Below are 20,774 nucleotides of genomic sequence, written 5' to 3'. Positions count from 1 at the left end.
TACTTCTCATGCTTGAATTATTTGGGCACGTGTTTCTAATTTATGCATAAATATAAAACAATTAAATTTTCCATTAGCATTTAACATCAAATTGGATTGTTATATTTCTTATTCATAAATTCAAATATTTTGTCAACAAATTTAAACATAAGACTTTTGAAATGTTGAATAGCCATTAATACAGTATAGGGACATGTCGGACTTTAGTAATTTTAAGTAGGGGTAGTTTACTTACAACTAGAAATACTAATTGTTATAAACAGTTATAAATAATTGAAATATTTATTTATAAAAATCTAATTTTACATAATGTAAATGTTGTTTTATAAGATCTTCTTGGCCTGTGAATGGCACAATAATATTTAAGTCCACTGCTGACCTAAAATACATATATACATTGTAAAAGCTGATAATATAATAATATCGGTACCGGTACAAAAATGGTATACAATATTCATATTTATACTGCTTTCATTAGCAATATTAATGTATTTTTTTTTAATATATGTAATATCTATATTATATTACTTATTGAACGTAATAGCATTATATTATCTTCTATAATAAAATTATTACACAAACATATTTCTAGTAATGAAAACTTACAAATCAGAACAGAGCAAGTTTAAATCCTGAGGTATAAAGTATCTCATATGCGGAGACAAATCAACAAAAGGATCATTATCGTTTTCAAAATTGTCAAATTCTTTTAACCTGCAAAATATAAAAAGGTAATATAAATGCTACTTTTATTTAAATAAAAGTAGTAACTATAATTTGTACTAACCGTACAATAAAATGTTTAGGCTCTTGTAATGTCGATTTTCCGATATTACGTTTAGATAAATTAAATACTGTAGGAAATACTGCATCACGGAAATCGCCAATATTTATGAAACTATACTGTTCTAAATTTTTAACAGATAAACTATTGTTAAATCTTTGTGTGATTAATGCACGCATTATTGGAGTATCTACCCAAACAACGCGGCATTCTTTATGGAGCATTTCTGCAAACCAATCAAAAGCACCGACCTCGGCTACATAATTCCATTGCATGCCATCATACCAATCGTGTACCTGTAAGGTATATAGATATTACAATTAATCAATGTTACATTGTAATAGAAAATCACATCTTCAATTGTAGTAAATTATATCTTTGTAGTCTTTCTTAAACTGTATATTATTGTAAATAACTTACAACACACCGGCAAACATGGCTAAGTAGTCCGCGAAAATCTGCCATCAATGCCATAAACGATTCAGAACCCTTAGGATATAGCAATATAATATCTGTATTTTTAACATTGGCGTCTTCAAATTTTTCTTTTTTTTTATATTTAGTTTCATTGGTTTTAAGAACATTTCCATTGAAAATATTTCTTTGAAAGCTTTTTCCTTGCATACTATAAGTATGTATGATATAGATGAGATACATAATTCCAATAATTGTAAATATAGTTAATGTAATAATAGTAATTGGCAGGTACGAATAAGAAGTTGTATCAGAATTAATTTTAGTTGGTACACCAAAAGTTGAAATAGTAATATCTTGACAACCTGTAAATAAAACATCCATTATATTATACTACACAGCAATAAAAAAGTTATTATACATCTAAATTCAAACTGAGAAATATTGACTATCTTAAGCAACAAATTAAGAAAGATATATAAATATAGTAATATCAGTTTACTTACTTTGATACCAAGAACATATGTCAGGTGGTTCCCATAAAGTGTATTCTTGACATCTTATATCACGATATAAAAATATTGAAACACAATAATTTACCTTTTGTGAAATTTCAGTTTGAAATGTCAAATTTCTATTATATATTTCATTTGTTAACTAATAGTGAAATAACAAATTTTAATTACATAACAGTATACTAGAGTATAACTGAGAAATATCAAACATAAGACTTACCAAAGTTGTATTAAAGTTATAATTTTTATCTCCTAAATAACTGTCCTAAAAATGATATATAAATTTTATAAAAATTTAGTTTACTTACATTATCAAATTCTAACTTAACATATACACAGGAGTCTAAATATTTCACAATAATATGAAACATCATCAATCTAGTCATATTATGTATTGTTAAAATTTTACCAAAACATTGAAGCTCCAAACAGCATTAGGAAATTCTTTCTTATTAAAAGGACAGCTTTCATTTCCAGATGAATCATACCAAAGTTTTCCCAACCTTATTACTCCAGCTGTAACCATAGGTTTATAAAGGAGTACCTCAAGAAGTCCCATTTTTCTAAATTTATCAAATTTTCAAAATTTAAATAAAATTCTAATATTTAAGAAAATATGACATAAAAATATTATATAACTATTTTCTTAATAGATATTGTACAAATTAATCAATCTTTACTTCACAATATAAACTTACTTATCAATATTATAGTCATATGTACATTCAAATATTGGTGTCATGATTTCTGTTCGTTTATATTTAGTTTTTATGAATTTATTATGTTTTAACATCTTTACATCCTTATCAAAAGAAAATTGAACAGAATAACATGCGGTAAATATATATGGAACAAAAATTCCAATAGTGTTCTAAAAAACAAAGAATAGATGTTAAATCTTCCGACAAATTATTCATTTTATACAATGTCAAAATTAAAAGTTATTACCTGATACTGTTTATCTGAAACAAACCATATGGTACTCCTAGTATGAGTTTCACTTCCATAAGAGTTGTGAAATTTATAATTGACACACTTTTCTTCACTAGTTGATGCATTAGTTAACAAAGTTAATACATATTTACATATACTTTTTGGTGGTTTAAGATTAATCTGTATAATAGCTGTGAAACATTAAATATGATTTAAAAATTTTATAATGTAACATAAATAGATTTTATTTATACTTAAAATGTTATTATTATTACATATATATATACTTTAGTCTAATTATTTGTTCTGAAAATCTAGATATAAATATATATTATTATTTACCAGGAGATTCAGAAGCTTCATTTTTATTTTCTATTATTGAAAAATTAACATCAGTGGAAATATCTTCGCTTGTACAATATCTTATAGATGAGATATTATTATTCAAGTTATTTGTTAATATTTTACAACCATCAGTATCACAGATATACTGTAAGTAAAAAATTTTTTTAATAAAATAAAATAAATATAGGGCTCTATTTTTACAAGCGATATTGATAAATGAGTGATGAATATACAGGCATAAAAATAAATATCAAATATTACATTTAATTACTTATTGTACCTATACTTACTTTACGTTCATTTGTGTATGGAAAAGATGAATATGTAACTGCAATCAGGAACACAGTTATCATATAACCTTTAAGCATAACTGAACTATGCTTTTACAGAATCTATATCGTATTCAAAATTTGTATACTTTATAATCAAATTTTTAAATTTCCTATGAATTTTTTGTGTTTATTTAGAAAAAAGGATTTTCACAATCTTTCCAATTAAAAAAATTGACACACATTATCTCCGACTGTTGATACTATTTTAATACGTATTTTTAAATGGAACATACTTATTCAATGTCACATCCATGTGTGTAACAGAAAAATGTTGTAACGGAGTAGCGATAACAATCTTTAAAAATAAAGCGAATTTGCTTGTATGTGTATGCACATGTATGTATACACATGCGCGTTGCTCAAGCAGCGCCTTTTAAATTCGGTATCTATATATACATATACTGATTAAGATATTGGTTACAAAAAATAATATCTAAACTGTTAATATTTGGAAAAATATAAGAAATTTACAAAGAAAAAAATATAAGAAAGTTACAAAAGAATTGTAGACAAACTTACCTATTCTTAAAAGTTACAATGCATATAATCAAGAGAGGAGAAAGTACAGAAGAGAAACAAAAAGAAAAGTATTTAAAGTATTTGTAGAACTCGTAATCGTTATTTTAATTTTTCAGTAATTTTACTGATTTTTATAAACGATTATTACATATATTTTGATTTTTTCGCAATGCAAATTAATTTTATATAAGTAAAGTATATATAAAAATCAAATTATAATGTGAAGTAAATGAGTTAGAAGCACATTAAATTCCGATATACAGTCGTATCTCACTTCACCATACCATATATCTATATGTACGTAAGCGTGCGTATCTGACAACGCAGTTGTCTTGAAATTATATACATTTACTAATACTCATGGTCATAATTCTTAATAAATATTACATAATTGTATTTTTATATGTAATAAACATTTGTTTATAACAAATAGTAATATTATCCAAAAAGTTACAACTTGAAGAATTTAAAAAGCATGCTTCAGTTGTATGCTCTATAGTCATTTGTTTTTTTTTTAGGATGAATAATAACGCGATAAACTTATAAAACTTATAGAATGTACGAAGTGATCAAAAAACAAATTATTGCAAACAGAATTATCTGTATATACCTTTCACAGCCTATCTTACTGCAAATTAATTTTTAGTTCTTTTTAAAAAACGACATGTCGATACTGCTGAGCAAACAAACCTGTTATTACTCATTTATGCATGAAGTATAGCATTAATATCCTGTTAGTAAAACTTACATACTACAATAAAAATGATAGAAAACGAGAGGTTTTAATACTAACAAGAAGGATATTTACCGAACATAACTACTTTTTAAAATCGAGCTAAACCCTCATTCGCATTATTAGAATCGTTCGGCGAACGATTCCAGACATATTCTTTTAAGACAGGTTCACAGAAAACCTGCATTGCATAAGGAAGTCTTTTGTCAGATTTAAAAACTTCTTCTTACGAGGAAATAAATCCTATTTGATCTGTACTACATACGAAGAATTATTAAACATTCTTAAGCTAGCAATATAAACCGTTTCCTTGATTTTCGATTACATATTTCTGTAAATATTGCGCAGCTTTCTCACTTAAACCAAGATTAGGTAAGTCTTTTTCAAATTGTTCGATCGTTCCAGCACCAGCAATGTAACCATTCAATTTAGCAGCTAAAGGTGAATTTCGAAGAACCTCGTCGCTGGTGAGACCAGTAGTTTCGATTAACCATGGATGATTTCGAAGTCGATACTTTTGATGATAACTGAAAAAAAATAAAAACGAATCAATTATTTAAAAATATTGAAAATCACTTATTTAAATATTTTAATTCGTTGTGGACGAATCTAAAATTTTTAAGTAAATATGAACGATATATTTAGTCTAATAAAAATCAACGTAAAAGATCGAATCAAATAATATTACATCATTAATAGGTGGAACTTTCTCTCTTTTTCTATCATATAACAATGTTAATTAAAGTAATGTATCGATCCAAAATCATTTCCTTTTGTACTTCTCTACGAAAAAGATTGTTATAGTTATAATGCATAATTCTTACTCCTCAGCCGGGTAGAACTTTTCGAATTTTCTTATCTCGGTGAGAATTAGGTTTGTACGCTTCCGCTGTTCTTGTTCACGTGACTTTTCAGCTAGCAACTTTTGTTCTTCATCATGATACAAGACCAGTGACATATACTGGAACCAATAGAAAAAAAATAATCATCTTTTAATAATTAATAAGATTAAAAATTAAATACTTATAATAAAAATCATTATACACATTTACCTGTCTCTTGATCTTTGTAGTGAGACCATATTCATGATTCTGCCAAAATAAAGCGAGTAATTGTGTATATGATATTACGTCTGGATTATATTCGATATCGACGACTTCCGTATGATCTCCACTGTAAACGAGAATAGAATAGATTACGGTATTACAGGTCATAAATACATTACAGAGGTATTATCTGATATATAGCGATTAATAAATTTGCGATAAAAAAGAAGCATGTAGAAGGTATTAATATTTGTACTAGGAAAATTAATAAAAATACATGTAAGTGTTATTTTGTAGATAATTATCTTTATTGTATATTTTTAAAAAATGATATTAGATAAACTATTGTTCAAGAACAAATTTTGCACATACCTAAAAAAAAACGTTTTAGGCATACTTAGTTATTCTTAGAGAAAGAAAATGTAAATGGTATAAGAACATACATATTTCTATAAATTGGTGATTCCTTTTGTCCTCCGGCATAGCCAACGCAAGTCCTAATTACACCGGGTAAAACGCCAAAAAGACAATCGCCAGCCCAAAAGCATCCCATTCCGAATGTTGCACGTTTTGCTTGGATTTCTTTGAATTGTCCTGGCATCTTGTTCGACTATCGTCATCAACACGTGCCAAATCACGTAGAAGGTCATAAAAGAGAGTACTTGATACAATTACAAAAATGCTAACGGAAATTGAGTATGCTAGATTATGATATCAACGCAAGGGATATAAGCGAAAATCGTTTGATTCACGTGCCGTAATGATGTTTTGATTTGATCCGATAAAGAAACCTGAAACCTGCTAAGTAACGGTTAAGCTGAGGATGACTAGTGGCAGAATAGTATCAGTTTTCTAGCGAAGATTTTATCAAACAAAATCATTTTTCTTTTATGTAAAGCACAAAAATTCTTAATTCTTCCTCGATATTAATAGAATTTTAGAAATTTAAACATTGGAAATGTTTTTAACGGGTGTTAGTGTTAGACCTAATAAAATGCTTATGAATATAAGTAAAATTAATTCTAAGTATTTTAGTATCGACACCTGTCTGGAGATTTCGTTTGTTTAAAAAATTATTTTGCCGTATATTGACCTTGTATCTTTATGCTTAGAAACAGTCCTTTTTTACGACACCCGTTGTGTATAAATTACAGATCTGATGCTTGTGTCAGATGCGTGTACAAAAAAAGCGTGAAGAAATTATACAGGGTGAACCACATAACTTGATCACCTTCATCGTTTCAGTTAATGAAATTACTTTGAAATGTATTACTCCGTAATAACATACTTTAAAATCCAAAATTCTTTTCAATATTTAAACACGCAATACTACTATTTTTTCTTACGATAAAATTTACATTAATTAATTTGTTTAATTTTATTTTCAAATGTATGCAAAAATGAATATATTTTCGAATCCTGTAACTATTTCAATATATCAGAATTAGAAGTATAAAAATAGAGTACATACTTGAAAATACATTGATGTATCTTACAAGATGCTTAAAATGCTATTCATTGACTTCAATATACTTGAATCTATTGTAGTTTGATCTCATGAACACGGTAACATGTAATCAAAGATGGATCTATTGTGTGATTATGTACCATCATTAAATATTATTCATCACCAAAAAATTTTTTTAAATCTTACTATTTCATAAAAAAAGAAAATTATGTAAATGGTAAATTAGAAGTTCCTACTTTTTCAATTTTTTAAGGAAATATTTTTGGAACTGTTTTACTTCCCATCAATATATAATCAAACAAAAATACCTATAGAAACAAAGTTCTGAAAATTAGCCAAGTTATGTGACTTTTTGAAATAAAGAGTAAAGCATAAACTAATATATAACAGCTTGTCTATAAGTGACAAGCAGTTCAGATGGTTTAGTTACATGATTTGATTAACAAATTGAAATTTATGACATAACAACTTTTATTGATGACAGATTAAAAAGATTAATAAAAATAATCAAAATTTGTCCAAATAATAAAATATTGTTAATCATTTAAAGTAATTCAATTTGCTGACTTATTTACTTTCTTAATTACTGAATTTTCTGTTTTAATTATTATTTTCTATTCTAATATTTATTAATAAAATCTACTTTTTGAAAAATTCATGTGATATTTTAAGCAGTATAAATATGTAACATCTTTTCTGTTTAGTAGAAGTGTTATAAAAATACATTAAAGTTAAAATAAGCTAATTTTAAATGATATTAAAAAATTATTTACCTTATTTTACGATAAAATAGAAAAGATTAAAAATATAAACGAAAAAGTAAAGTAAACGAGAAAGTAAAGATTCACTCCAAATTCAACGGACGACACTCCGTTAATGACTGAAAAGAACAAGAAACTACCGCGTGCTTCAGCAGCTCTACTTTTTATCACAGTATCCCCCCTCCTTCTCTTTTCCCCACTCTTCAATACGAACTACCACCACTCTTTTCTCGAAATACATATTTCGTTAGTAAGTAGCTCTCCTTTAAATCTCAATTCAATTTTCAATTTTAATAATCCGATATTGCTGCCTTAGCATTTCTGCTTACATTTTCTACTATTGTGTTGGTTATTTGGTAATAAAAATTGCATTTGTGACGCCACAGAGTATGTACATATATACTTCCTAACGGTAAAGACTGGTAAAGGTTATTCGTATATTATATTATAATTTTAATATTTAAATGGTGCTGTGCATTTCATTCATACATAAAATTTACAAATTGTGTAGTAAAATATCTGTAAGTATTTTTTTACAAATCGGATACATATAATCATTAGCCTAAAACTAAAAGGTGCGTGTTTTAAAATACCGGATCAAAGAACGTGGCTAAAAATATCGATATTAACCTCACTCGCGAGAGATACTGTGCCATTAATCGATGTCAAATCTCATTGTATATAGGGTATGTGTTAATTGTCAATTTAACTGGAGTTCAGTAAGTTATTCGCCTGAGTTGCATCAGAAAATTGAAGCCACATGTGTTCGTTACATTAGATAACAATTGCTGGACCGACTGATGTAATTATTGTACCCTGCACACTAAGCTCAGTAGCTCGTCATCCACAGCTTCGATCATGCAGAGAGGTTATTATCGCGTCTTTTATTTCCTGTGTATATGATGTTTGCAGTGATACATAATATCTGATATAATTTATTCATTTACAAATGTTTATTGGAACATGGCAGTATTGGGAAGTTTGGCATTTTCATAATGCCAAATATAGTACAGGCGCATAGCTTGGACATGCATCATTCCACAATCGTCGAAAAGTCGGATTTAACAATATACTATATCTAATCAAAGATAACTTGATTGAAAAATATAGTAAAATAGTGCAAATTAATGATGACATACCAAATAGCGATAGTTGATTGCGATGAAACTCCTGCGTAGTAAGAGGGTTAAATTTGGTGTCACCATCTTTGATAGAAATATCTATTGATAAGTGGTCCAAAAGAATCATTCATTCATTAATATTGTTAAAGACAATAGTCGAAGTTAAATTGTTTTGCAACAATTGAATTGGAATCTTTGCAACTTTGTTCGAATATTTGTTCACTCCGATAAAATGTAAATGTTTCATGCGATTCGAAATATTGATTTGAAAAATGTTTAACGTAATGAAAATGCAATGGATTTTATGCATTTATACTTATGCCTTTTTTCGTAGCTTTCGTTAAGCTAGGTCTTCCTTGAAAATTTAATCAGCTTCGATTAACGTGAGCACGTGATTATCACGTTCAACGATGGAGGATGTCAGGGACATTTCCAAATATATTTAAAATGAAAAGTGATATTTTACCGTGCATAGAATTAATTTATTAAGTTGGTATAATATAGAAACATTATGTAATTATAGCAAAAATGTCTGTTTCATTCTTTACTGATTCATACATGAGTATATTTATTATATACGAAAATAATAAAAGTGTGAATGAAATATGAATGTAATCAAAATTCAATTTCCATTTCGTAAATCCGATTATTAAAGAAATGAATATATAAAATTTGTATAAATGGAAACAGTACGGAAATGAATATATGTCGGAGATGAAAGGGCATCGGAACCTTTCTTTAGAATGTTCAGAAAAATCCAACACCTTAATCCAAACATTTACGACAACGACATTTAAACAATAAACGAAGAATTAGTTACACGGGGACTTAAGGATTATGATGATGGGTTTGGGCTCGAGGTGACATGATGAATCACCGAACGTACCCACGGTCACGGGAGGGACGTGTAATAAAGGAAGTAGGAAATAGTTGTGCAGCTCTCCTCAAAAACAGAGATTGACCCGAGGAGTGGAAAAAGGAATATATAAGGGCAGTTCCACTTGGAGTTTTTGGAGTTCATGCAGATAAGTTTGACTTGTACGTGCAGTTATACGTGTATCATATCGCATTCGTCATCCCGTGTACCGTGGATTCGTTATCGAACCTGAATTCGTTGTCATCAACATCTCGACTATCCTATTGCCGCTATTACTTACAGCCTCTTGTAGTGCTCACATTTGTACTAATAAACATCAGCTATATCCGCGATGGTAAATTTGAGTGAAGGTTCATCGAACGCCCAAAATTCCAACCTTAATCCGACATATAAATAATGTTAGGATGTAAAATTAATGTTGATTGAATATCGTATAATTCAAGATATATTTCTAAGAAAAAATACAGGATATATACTATTGCGGAATAACGGCACACATCAAAATTTACAAATAAAAGTATTCGTAGAAATATGTATATCTAAATGAATATAAAAAATATTATTTATAATTAGCATTTTTATAAAAAACACGAGAAATATCTACGATATACGATATCATACATAGTAGCCGCAAAAATGAGTTCTTGCGCAATATACAATTCAATAATTATTGTTTGAAATATACATTATTTTTACGCTGTAATAAATAAAATTCTGTACATATTCGAAACTTAACTATAAATTTAGTTAATTGTATCGCAGTTACTTAAATATTCGCTTAAGTACAATACAGATTAGAAATCTATACGATCCCGTTATCTCGAATTTGTAAGCGCATCATCTGTTCAAGACCCCACGCGATTTCCTTTCAAAATCGTACGCGAACAGCTTATAAAATTAATCAAGGTCTAAGAAACTATTAGACGGTACTTAAAATACAAGATCGAAACAGATGTTAGTTTGCACCATATCTAAATAAAAGAATCTCGTTTGGTACAATTATCTACGGTTTTCTATGGAAGAGATACATAGATTTATAAGTACATGTTGACGAAGGTACTAAAGTTGCGGGGAACAAGAATAAAATGGAATTAAATGATTTTTAAAGAAGGTGATGAGTAGACTGCGGATTTTTATATTTTTATAGATACACTTAAAGACATTGAATTTAAATAGAAATCTGTTTCATTTATCACATATTATAATAAATACTCTACTTTGGATATTTTATGTTTTCGCATATTATATGCATTGTGTGCATTTTTGTACTTTTAGATTTTACAAAAATGCATAAAAATTCGCAATCTAGGTAGTGGTAAGGAAGAAAGTAATTAAAAATAATTACATGACAGTACAGCAACTTTTTTCAGAATGATTATCACCGACAATGTCGCTCGTATTTCCGGTGAATCTCTGAAAATCCCTGCCAGTGTTGAGTTCAGAATTGGAGATAGGCGACCCGGGAATACCATTTCCATTAGCATCTATCGATCCACCGGATATATGCCGATTTTGTGCCCTTTGTTTCTTCAAATCCGATAATGATTTGACAAAAACTACCGAGACGTGTATGTTGATCTTGCCGTTGGTGTCGCTGTCTGACGCGTAGATCGGCTGCTGATTACTGATCGGCGAGTCGGGCCCTGTCACTATCGAGGCAAACATGTAAATCCAATGCTATTTCTTGTTCCTTCTGGTTCACGTGAAATTTGCTTTCCTTCCCTCTCATCCCATTCCACCTTGTATTACCCTCCACCTAATTCCCCTTTTTATACACTGAAATAGCACTTCAAAAGAAACTCGACTAGTATGAAAATTAGCAGCCATGCGCTAAGCGGTACATGCTTCAGCAATAAGCATTAGAAACATTGCATGACGGAGCACCAAAAACATGTTCTCTTTATTCTACATAAAAACACCTTTATCCTTCGTCTCCTACCTTCTATCGTATTTATTATCATGTTCTCAGACTTCTTTTTTAGGAGAAAGAAGAAAATTTTTAACAACATATTGGTTTCTTCTTTACCCCGATAAAAAGTGGATAATAAGTTACTTTTGTTTATTAGTTTATCACGTTGTAAACTAAGTCTTTAGGTTTTAAAATATGAATGCATTTATACAAATTTTTGTATTATAAAACACAAAAGATTTAGTTTACAATTCAATATTCGTATGCATTAAACATAATATTTGTATACAGAAATATGTATGTACATACAAAGCAAATAATAGTTGAATTCTCTGGAACACTAAAATGACTTAACATTTTTCTAGACATATGCATTAACGCTATTTTTAGCTGTGTCAATGTCCAAACATATCTTATTATAATAATGTAATAAGATTTGTCAAATCAATCATTTCTTAAACTAATACCTTCATTTATGCAATAAAATTTATTAAAATATAATAGTATGCAATATAAATATTACAATAACATCATAAATTTTATTATTTTTAAAAGATAACAAGTGTGCTATATGATATTAAACATCAACATTTTATATCAACATCTTTATAGTAATAATCAACAATTTAAATATGTATCAAAATATTTAAATAAATTTTTAATTGTATAACTTTTTACTTTTAAATTAAGACAAATTTTATGCTTGTTAATGTTACATTTTATCAGTATGATTGATTTGATGTGGAATCTATTACAGACTCCTATTAGCAATAATACGAAACATAATGTCGTGACACAATTGACCTCGTAACGACTTTATCATTTAACGATAAAACTAAAAGACGGGAAGACACATCGCGTGAGTACGTAACTAACATTGAATGAATACAGTTAATCATTAGCAGAACTAATATGTTAGGTATGTGAGAAAGTTCTATTTCTATTTTTCTTAACATTGTTTTTTATTGTTGGCATATAAGTTTTTTATGTCATTAGGCAAACATTAAATTATAGAACATGTACACGTAAAATCGTAAATATTAAAATGCTTTGTTATCAGAACAGAATCAATAAGAAGCAAACAAAACAAGAGCTATATATATATATATATATACATATATATATATATATATATAAATAAATAAATAAATATATATATTTATTTATTTATATCTATAAATAGCAGTAGCTGTCGTCTATTTGCTAAACATGACAATTTACTGTTATAATGTGAGTAAATAAAGAATATGTCAGAACTTTTCACAAATCTAATATATATGTATGTATATTACAGCAAATCGATATGTTTAATGTTTTAATTCACAAACTTTCTATGATATGTAAGTATTATGTGGAGTGCTCATTGAATATTGATTACTGATGCATTACAATATAGATTCAAGTTTAGTTAATCTGTTTGGTAAAATATGAAATACTAGTAATATTACCAAATGAAGCTACATTTGCAATACTTTATTTACTTCACAAAGTAATTTTTTGGGAAACTGTTACAGTAAAAGTCTTCATCCTACTTGTATATATATAGAGAGAGTATTAAGTTATTTGTGTACTATGAATGTGCGTTTAAGCTTAGAACATTTTAAGTAGTAAATATAAAAACAACATTACAAGAGCTTGGTTTTTGACTGTTAAACTTATTATAATGTCTCTTCACACATAACGACCAATAAGCTTTGCCAAATGCTAACATATTATTTGCAAAGAAGTACTGAAAATTAAGCCAATGCAATTTAGCCCTTGCCACAAAAAGTTTAATTCGGAGAAATATTTTTATGCTATAACGATATTTTAAAAAGAGAAAAACATATTATATATACACAGCACATAAAAATAATTCAACTGTTACAAGAGAAAATTTCGAATGTACAATCACGTAAGAAGTTAAAAAATAATACATCGCTGTGTTGAAAAATACGTTTAAAGAAATAAGAAAGTGATATAGAAAACTGACCTCGCAATTATTCAGGAACACGACGCAGTAGTAACAGAAAACAGAAAGGGCTGATAAATGATCAATGCTTAATACTTTTGTTAACCAATTTATAGTAAAAATTACTGTTCCAATCTTTATACTAACATAATAGCGATCATTTATAATTTTTAACTGCCAGTCTTTAATTCATTTTTTTGGATTATCAAAAATTCGTTAAGGAATATTTTGCTTTGTTTTAAACATAATAAGCGCATGATAAATATAAAGTTACAATAACTATACAACGTTAACAAGGTCGAGTTATGCGACCAAACGCACAGTTTAAATGGACATGACACGTAACGTATTTCTTTTTTTGCACAAATCTTATGCATAAAACTACCATTTACCAGAGGATTCTACTTAACCATAACCAGTGCGAGTTTAACATGATTTGGAATATACCTGATTCTTTATCGACGTCCTCGTGAAGGAAAGATTCATTATCCTTCCCCTCAGGAGCTTTACGTGCAGCTGTTGGTGGTACATTAGAATCTGTTTCGCTACTTGTATTTTCTCGTACGTTGGCTTCGTTTTCCGATTGTGGAACATTCGTAGTCGAACCGCCAACGTATGTCTGAAACATAATTTCTCTGTTGTTTGATTTTAATTGTTTCTAACATTACATAATCAATAACAAATATTATTTTTCTTTGTTACCTGTTGCGCTTGTAATCTAAGACGAGCTTCTTCTTGAGCATCTTTTTTTGTAGTCAAAACTTTATCCCTTATCGAAGTTCTTCTTACGCTTTGAGTACGTGTATTTATACTTTGAGATCTACGTACCCGTCTTCCCTGTGCTTCTCGCAATCGTTTACTTTCTTGTTCTGTTTTAAGTTCTACTATCCTTTCTCTAATTTCCGGATCTTCGCAGATATCTATAAAATTAAATTTAACAATTGATTAATATTTCATACAAAAATATAATCTCCAAAATTTTATTAGCAAAAATATTTTTACCAGCTGGCGTTTCATCGTGTTTATTCTTTGCATTTAGATCAGCTCCATTTTGTACTAGTAACTCAAGAACTTCCAACTAAAAAGATAAAATGAATGTAGAAAACGGGTTTAATTTAAATAAGTTAGTTAATACAAAAAACGTAATTCAGATCGTACATGGCCCCAGCAAGCAGCTGCATGAACTGGTTGCCATTTGTCATTATCTTCGACATCAGTTGAAACATGTTGGTCTAAAAGAAATTCAACTACCCTTAAATAACCATTTGCAGCTGCAATGTGAAGCTAAAATTGAAAAAAGAAAAAGATTATTGACAATTACTTTTTAAAATTAATAGACTTAATAAATTGGTATACATACAGGTGTAGCACCTTGATGATCTTTATATTCTAGATCACCACCTATAGAAGCTATATTTTGTAAATCTCGTAACATTTGAACTTCTATTGAAGCCCTAGTTTCATCTATTAATTCTTGAGTAACACCTCGTCTTGCCATTTCTCCTACAGTTATATAAACAAATTAAAATCAAAATATCATTCCTGTATATTTTTTGTAATCTTGCATTTTTTAAGTAATTTTTAATTACAGATATGTATTTTAAGGATTTTTACCTTCAATGCAATCTAATGTTTTTTCATCTTCACAAATATCATAAGGCATATTACCATCAGCATTCACAGCTAATAAATTGGCACCTCTAGCAATGAGATTTTTAACTAAGTGTAAGTGGCCACAGGTAGCAGCAGCATGTAATGGTGTCCATTTTTCACTATCTTCTGCATTAACATTTGCTCCAAACTCGATTAGTAATTTCATCATTTCTTCATTGTCATCTATACAACACTGATGTAAAGCTGTCAGTCCATCTTCATTAGTTGAATCTGGATTTACTCCTTTTTTCAAGAGTCGCCTCACTAAAGCATATGCTACTTCTTAATATGCCGACTGATATACTCAGTTATATTAAAAGTAATTGCAAATAATAATATTATAAAAATTATGTCAGATTACCTTCATCAATGTCATTTCTTGCTGCGGCTTCTAATAGCATTACACTGTCACTAAAATATATGTGACGTTTGTTACTTGTATGTCTGGTTTGATGTCGTAGCCATTCTTTTTCACGTTGACGCCATACTTTTAATTGTTGGAGTCTTCTGTGACGAGCCAAATGCAATCTCTCTTGTGTTGTTAACCTTTCTACATGTACCATTTCTGCTACTAAATCTGAATGTTCCATGGCTATATTTTTGTAATTTTCACAGCTGTATTTACCTACTCAAAAGAAACAGATTATATTTTGTTTTGTATGTATTATTTAGTATTATAATGTGTTAGTGTCTTCAATACACATGAAACAGAACTCTTATCAGGAAGACTATGATAAAACAGAATTTGAAGTCAACGAGATTACCTTTACACTTATAAAACCATGAATTCATTTCAAGGTATTTTAAAATTTTGTGACATACATTAGATATCATTTTGTTATAATTTAAGTTTTGCTCTTTCAGATTCAAAATCTGTGTGAAATTAACTGCTTTTTCATTCGGTATTTTATTGTGAATGATATCATACTTTTATCCAAAACTTTGTCATATTTATCAACTACTTAGGTAAGTAAATGTACATTATTTACACAAATGTTCCAAAATACTTATTTGGCTCATCATATAATCAGTAACAATAAGTTAACGTTGCTTTGTAGTTTCTTCTTAAAGCAAAATATGCTTCCATTACGCATTAACGCAATAAAAAATTCACATAAAATTATGTTTTTTATATAAAACTAAAAAATCAATAAAACAATTAGCAACAAAATTAATGAAAAATTATAAGATTATCCGTAATTAAATTATCACAAAATAAAAATGTACAATTTAATCTTATCTTACTCTATACATGATATAGTGTAATTTTTCTATGATAAATTATATAATTAGAAGATTTCAACAGGTAACGAAAATAACATATGCAAAGGTGTTATATTGGGTGGCATTGTTTTCTCATTCTTTATTTCTTGTTTCTTATTTCAACGTATGGAAAAAAACAATATATTCCTCGTATAAAAGACAAAATAGGTGAAATAGAAGAATACAGGTGAAGAGTGGGAGAAAAAAATTGAATCAGTGATGAATAAAATATCGATGGAACTGACTTAGAAACGGAAATGTGAGTGTGTATGCCATTTCATGATTGTAACTCGAGAGTTAATGCAGGTGAAAGAAATCTGTTCTAAGACTGGGGGGTGTCAAATCGCGGTATCTACTCACATCGGCAAGTGATCGCTTGCTCGTTCACTTATTCGTTCGCGATCCAGTGGAATGCGGAAGTTTACTCGTTCGTTCGTTCATTCGTTCGTCTTTTGTTTCTTTTTTCGTTCGGTTCGGAAAGCGGGCGAGATGAAGGTAGGAAATTTTAGTATCTTGCCAAGTTGAACTGAAAAGTGGAGCTGAATCTCGCGAGTACACGACGTAGCGGAGAGAGAGAAAGTCACCGTGTTGATTGATCAAAACGTAACATAATTTTTACGGTCTCTCTGATGCGACGATTCCACTAAATGAAATTGAACCGAAGAGGGTGGACGAACCTCTTGCTTTTAATTTCACGAAAATCACGTCGCGTTTGATCTCGTCGCGGCGCCGTGCACGCGAGGAAACGCGTACCTGTCAGTCGCCATTTTTAAACTACCTGTAGAAAACCATTCGCGCGTTCCCTTCACCGCGCGCTAACTTTGTCTTTTTTCAAATTATGTATCTCTTACGCACGACCAGTCTCTATGCGTACTCACGCTATATGCTGTGTATTCATTTTATTTTCTACAGATTATGGTATATTTGTAACACATATCGAATCAGAAGATCGTGGAACTTAGTGCTTAGCACCTTCTTGGAAATTCAAATATCGCTATTAATTTATGACGTACACAATGTATGTATGTACATTGTTATCTTACCGTTCTTTTTTGGGTATAATCAAATTAATTTATTGAGTCATTGAATCTCGGAATTTAACTTATCTCAACAATTCATTAGTACATTTTTATTTGTTGAATTATGTAAGAATATCTATTAGTCGATAAATTTTGAGAAAGATTCTGTTATAATTGATGTGAATTGTATACTTATCTAACCTTTTTTCTATCTCTCATTTTTTGTGTAAGTAAATAAGTATATTACAAATTTAATTATTAAATAAAGTAAAGTAACAAAGGACAGTGTCTTCCTTATATACATAATTATTCATATTTCATTATTTTATGATGTGAATTGTATACTTATCTAACCTTTTCTCTATCTCTCATTTTTTGTGTAAGTAAATAAGTATATTACAAATTTAATTATTAAATAAAGTAAAGTAACAAAGGACAGTGTCTTCCTTATATACATAATTATTCATATTTTATTAGCACGAAGATTTTTAATAAAATGAGTAATTAGAAAATCGATTTGTTTTTCATTCATTTTAATACTCCCGCCATGAAAACAAGATCTGTAGTCATCGCGCATAAAGTATAGGATGTTATACTTTGTTTACGGTACTAGTAGAAATCTCAGTTTCACATCAGTAAAGTTAAAAGTGATATGGATTGAAAATAATTCTATGTCATTATTTTATTATTATTAATATATTTAATATATTAACAGCGGTGCTTGATAATGAAACGTAAACTTTCTTCTTCGTTGACATTGAAAGAAAGTCAACCTTCCTCGATGTTATATATGAAAGAAACAAAGCAAGAATCAAATATTCCTTTAGCTGTCGTCAGTGGATTCTTTGCAACTATCGGAAGTCTACTTGGTAAACTCGCTGGTGGTGCCGATGTGGATTCCATTGTAAGTGATGTTCTTCGCAACCATTAGTTGCGTAAAGAGTATTTAATAATCTTGTGTATAAATTAAATTCCACTATTTTTATTCAAAACTAATTATGTATTTCTTAATAAGTTCGGATTGCTGCTTAAAGGAGTACTTTTAATACTAATGATAATAAGCAACACTGTGGGCTACGCATTTTTCGTAAAAGCACTCAATGCTAGCGGATCTTCTTTACCATGTACAATAACTAGCGCCGCCACCAGTTATATTTGCTCGGTATTTTACTTATTCTTCTATCGATATATGTATATATATATATATACACACTAAAACGAGAACACAAAGAAAAGTGAATGCATATTTAGATCTGATTTATTTTTTCTTAAAGGCTCTTACGGGTTCCTTGATTTTTAACGAATCAACGTCACTTACTTGGTGGTGCGGTATATCTTTCGTTATTCTGGGTTTATTGGTCATCTCTTGTACGCAATCCAAAGACCATCATATACCTTCTCTGAAGAGATCGAAGAGCGAATAATTTCCGAAAATGATTTGGAAATCTTTTTCTGTTACTTTCTTAATATTATGCTGTGTCTACATGTCATCTACATTGTAATAATATTATTATCTATTTTAGTATGTATAAATTGAATAAATAAATAAAAAATTATACTGAAACTTTGTTTAAGGGAATTGCAAGACCTCTTTTCTTTTCGTTTTTTTTTCGTACCAGTTAATTCTTTTTCTTGTTAAACTGTTATTCGTTTCTAAATCTTCGAAACCTTATTTCAGCTTTGTAAAATTTATTTCATTATTTGTCATACGATATTTGTAATTGCCCATGATTTGCGCTACTTAACCGAGCATATAAAGATTAATACAGGCTTATCGTCTTTGGTTTTCATTTCTCTTTAAAAAAAAAGATAATGGAAAATACGAAAAGAACGACCGAGGAAACTGGCAAGAGAAAAGACCTGAAGCGTACTTGTTTAGAGACTAAAGTGGATCTCCGTGCTTGTAATAGTACTGGATAAGAAACGCGAGGGAAAAAAGAATAGAAGATTCTTCCGCCCTATTTCCTACTACACGTAGACTATACAAATTCCTTTTTGATTGCATTGAATCAGAAGTTCTTTTTAATCTAACAATAACGTTTTGCCTCTTTCATTTCTTTATACTTTTTTCTTAAAATTTTAATATTAAGCAACTAAAATTAACATCAAAATTAAAAGAAAAATTTCAAAGCTGATCGTATTTACGAAACTAATTGTAAGTACAAAAAAATACTAGATTTGAAATTCTAACTAAAAAATCTTTAAAATTTCGATCTAAGAAAAGTTAATTAATTCATTAAATTGATTAAATAACGAGCCTTTATTTATACTGTTTGGGAAGTTGACGTAGGTTAGTAACGAAGCATCCTACTAGTCCAGGGTTACTAGCATTTCGTTACATAGGTAGTGTACCCTAGTTAAAGGTATATGTGTACCGAACTGTCCAAGAAGTTTCAGTCGACCAGGTTTTTACTTTGTGGGGCAGGGTCGTGGTTCATAGGTATATCATGCAGTTGAAAAGGAGGGTATTAGAAGGAGAACGTAAAAGAGGAGCCAGAGGATGGCTTTATCGAGCGGCGGCTGCGCCACAGTGTTGTTCTCTACACTGCCGCCTACCGGTTGTCAGTCATTCCCAACAGTCCAAAATATGATAGTTTCTCTCTTTTTATCTTTTTTAATAAATATTTTCTTACTACTGCTCTGCTACACATTTGCGTAACAATAAACACTTGTCCATAATCTTCCATACCATTAAGTGTACAACTTTGAACGGTAAATCTTGAAAATTTGTATGATCTATTAACCGCTCGAGCTGCTTTAAACACTCGACTCGTGTAATTGCACTTCTCAATAGATTAAATCATTATTTGAATCATCAACATCGACACCTTTTTTATTTTCATTGAATTTACAAGAGTACATTGTAACAATCGTCTATCACTGTAAGCTACGGTCATTGTTCACTTAACGCTCTTGTAATAATCAAACATTAATCAAATAATTAGCATTTAATCGTCTCAGATTTTCGAGATTATCCGTTTCAAGTGTTTTTATACATGTTTTAACTCATCACCCTTACCGTGGTAGGCCTTCCGTTATTCAACGAGTTCTACTGCCCCGTGCACGCGCCTTACTTTCCCCTCCACAACACTTTTATCCCCACCACCGATAGTTCTCCCTCTCGGTGACGG

The 20,774-nt window shown here is 29.4% G+C and overlaps 4 protein-coding genes and 1 long non-coding RNA gene across 10 annotated transcripts; 2 read left to right on the top strand and 3 right to left on the bottom strand.

Annotated features, from left to right (window-relative positions):
• Positions 1–256: 256 nt before the first annotated feature.
• Positions 257–3,696, bottom strand: LOC117215737. The gene is made up of 11 exons (XM_033462177.1): positions 3,282–3,696; positions 2,989–3,136; positions 2,662–2,837; positions 2,412–2,584; positions 2,123–2,276; positions 1,934–1,978; positions 1,705–1,855; positions 1,205–1,563; positions 788–1,080; positions 607–714; positions 257–379 (listed from the first exon to the last, which is right to left on the bottom strand). The coding sequence occupies exons 1-11, from the start codon at positions 3,357–3,359 to the stop codon at positions 283–285; spliced, it is 1,782 nt and encodes a 593-aa protein (XP_033318068.1). The 5' UTR covers positions 3,360–3,696; the 3' UTR covers positions 257–282.
• A 305-nt stretch (positions 3,697–4,001) lies between these two features.
• On the bottom strand, positions 4,002–9,088 carry LOC117215743 (peptide methionine sulfoxide reductase). 2 transcript variants are annotated; one of them, XM_033462193.1, is made up of 5 exons: positions 8,990–9,088; positions 6,065–6,231; positions 5,628–5,748; positions 5,400–5,536; positions 4,002–5,102 (listed from the first exon to the last, which is right to left on the bottom strand). In XM_033462193.1, the coding sequence occupies exons 1-5, from the start codon at positions 9,053–9,055 to the stop codon at positions 4,865–4,867; spliced, it is 729 nt and encodes a 242-aa protein (XP_033318084.1). In that variant the 5' UTR covers positions 9,056–9,088; the 3' UTR covers positions 4,002–4,864. The 2 variants fall into 2 exon arrangements, with proteins under 2 accessions (XP_033318084.1, XP_033318085.1); XM_033462194.1 differs by lacking the exon at positions 8,990–9,088 and adding an exon at positions 7,863–7,968.
• On the top strand, positions 8,110–10,578 carry LOC117215746. The gene is made up of 2 exons (XR_004489200.1): positions 8,110–8,718; positions 8,821–10,578. It is a non-coding gene; the product is annotated as an uncharacterized LOC117215746 (long non-coding RNA).
• Positions 10,276–20,770, bottom strand: LOC117215740 (protein phosphatase 1 regulatory subunit 16A). Of its 4 annotated transcripts, none has more exons than XM_033462183.1 (9): positions 20,663–20,770; positions 15,723–15,986; positions 15,323–15,637; positions 15,069–15,211; positions 14,867–14,992; positions 14,711–14,786; positions 14,411–14,628; positions 14,156–14,327; positions 10,276–11,497 (listed from the first exon to the last, which is right to left on the bottom strand). In XM_033462183.1, the coding sequence occupies exons 2-9, from the start codon at positions 15,949–15,951 to the stop codon at positions 11,190–11,192; spliced, it is 1,587 nt and encodes a 528-aa protein (XP_033318074.1). In that variant the 5' UTR covers positions 15,952–15,986; positions 20,663–20,770; the 3' UTR covers positions 10,276–11,189. The 4 variants fall into 4 exon arrangements, with proteins under 4 accessions (XP_033318074.1, XP_033318073.1, XP_033318075.1 ...); XM_033462182.1 differs by lacking the exon at positions 20,663–20,770 and adding an exon at positions 16,985–17,728; XM_033462184.1 differs by lacking the exon at positions 20,663–20,770 and adding an exon at positions 16,985–17,724 and having other exon boundaries at positions 15,323–15,625.
• On the top strand, positions 16,070–19,351 carry LOC117215744 (transmembrane protein 42). Of its 2 annotated transcripts, XM_033462195.1 has the most exons (5): positions 16,070–16,159; positions 16,226–16,327; positions 18,359–18,547; positions 18,659–18,805; positions 18,918–19,067. In XM_033462195.1, exons 3-5 carry the CDS (start codon positions 18,371–18,373, stop codon positions 19,065–19,067), a joined length of 474 nt encoding a protein of 157 aa, XP_033318086.1. In that variant the 5' UTR covers positions 16,070–16,159; positions 16,226–16,327; positions 18,359–18,370. The 2 variants fall into 2 exon arrangements, with proteins under 2 accessions (XP_033318086.1, XP_033318088.1); XM_033462197.1 differs by lacking the exons at positions 16,070–16,159; positions 16,226–16,327 and having other exon boundaries at positions 18,093–18,547; positions 18,918–19,351.
• Positions 20,771–20,774: the final 4 nt, after the last annotated feature.

Source organism: Bombus bifarius, unplaced genomic scaffold (assembly GCF_011952205.1).
Source record: "Bombus bifarius isolate JDL3187 unplaced genomic scaffold, Bbif_JDL3187 scf7180000009790, whole genome shotgun sequence".
NCBI lineage: Eukaryota > Metazoa > Arthropoda > Insecta > Hymenoptera > Apidae > Bombus > Bombus bifarius.
Note: the sequence above shows the minus strand (reverse complement) of the source record. Positions and strands in the feature narration are given on the sequence as shown.

Bases quoted from the DNA above. Each gene is read 5' to 3' on its own strand.
- LOC117215737 (XM_033462177.1), bottom strand. From the start codon at position 3,359: ATGCTTAAAGGTTATATGATAACTGTGTTCCTGATTGCAGTTACATAT. The intron at 2,277-2,411 runs GTAAGTTTATAT...TGATAAATTTAG, and splicing joins TATGACTATAATATTGATAA to AAAAATGGGACTTCTTGAGG. The intron at 715-787 runs GTTAGTACAAAT...TATATTTTGCAG, and splicing joins CCTAAACATTTTATTGTACG to GTTAAAAGAATTTGACAATT.
- LOC117215740 (XM_033462183.1), bottom strand. From the start codon at position 15,951: ATGGAACATTCAGATTTAGTAGCAGAAATGGTACATGTAGAAAGGTTA. The intron at 15,212-15,322 runs GTAAAAATCCTT...ATATAACTGTAG, and splicing joins AACATTAGATTGCATTGAAG to GAGAAATGGCAAGACGAGGT. The intron at 11,498-14,155 runs GTATATTCCAAA...TTGCCTCGATAG, and splicing joins GGACGTCGATAAAGAATCAG to TGACAGGGCCCGACTCGCCG.
- LOC117215744 (XM_033462197.1), top strand. From the start codon at position 18,371: ATGAAACGTAAACTTTCTTCTTCGTTGACATTGAAAGAAAGTCAACCT. The intron at 18,548-18,658 runs GTAAGTGATGTT...TTTCTTAATAAG, and splicing joins GTGCCGATGTGGATTCCATT to TTCGGATTGCTGCTTAAAGG. The intron at 18,806-18,917 runs GTATTTTACTTA...TTTTTCTTAAAG, and splicing joins CCACCAGTTATATTTGCTCG to GCTCTTACGGGTTCCTTGAT.
- LOC117215743 (XM_033462193.1), bottom strand. From the start codon at position 9,055: ATGGTGACACCAAATTTAACCCTCTTACTACGCAGGAGTTTCATCGCA. The intron at 5,749-6,064 runs GTATGTTCTTAT...TCTCGTTTACAG, and splicing joins TCACCAATTTATAGAAATAT to TGGAGATCATACGGAAGTCG. The intron at 5,537-5,627 runs GTAAATGTGTAT...TATTGGTTCCAG, and splicing joins CTACAAAGATCAAGAGACAG to TATATGTCACTGGTCTTGTA.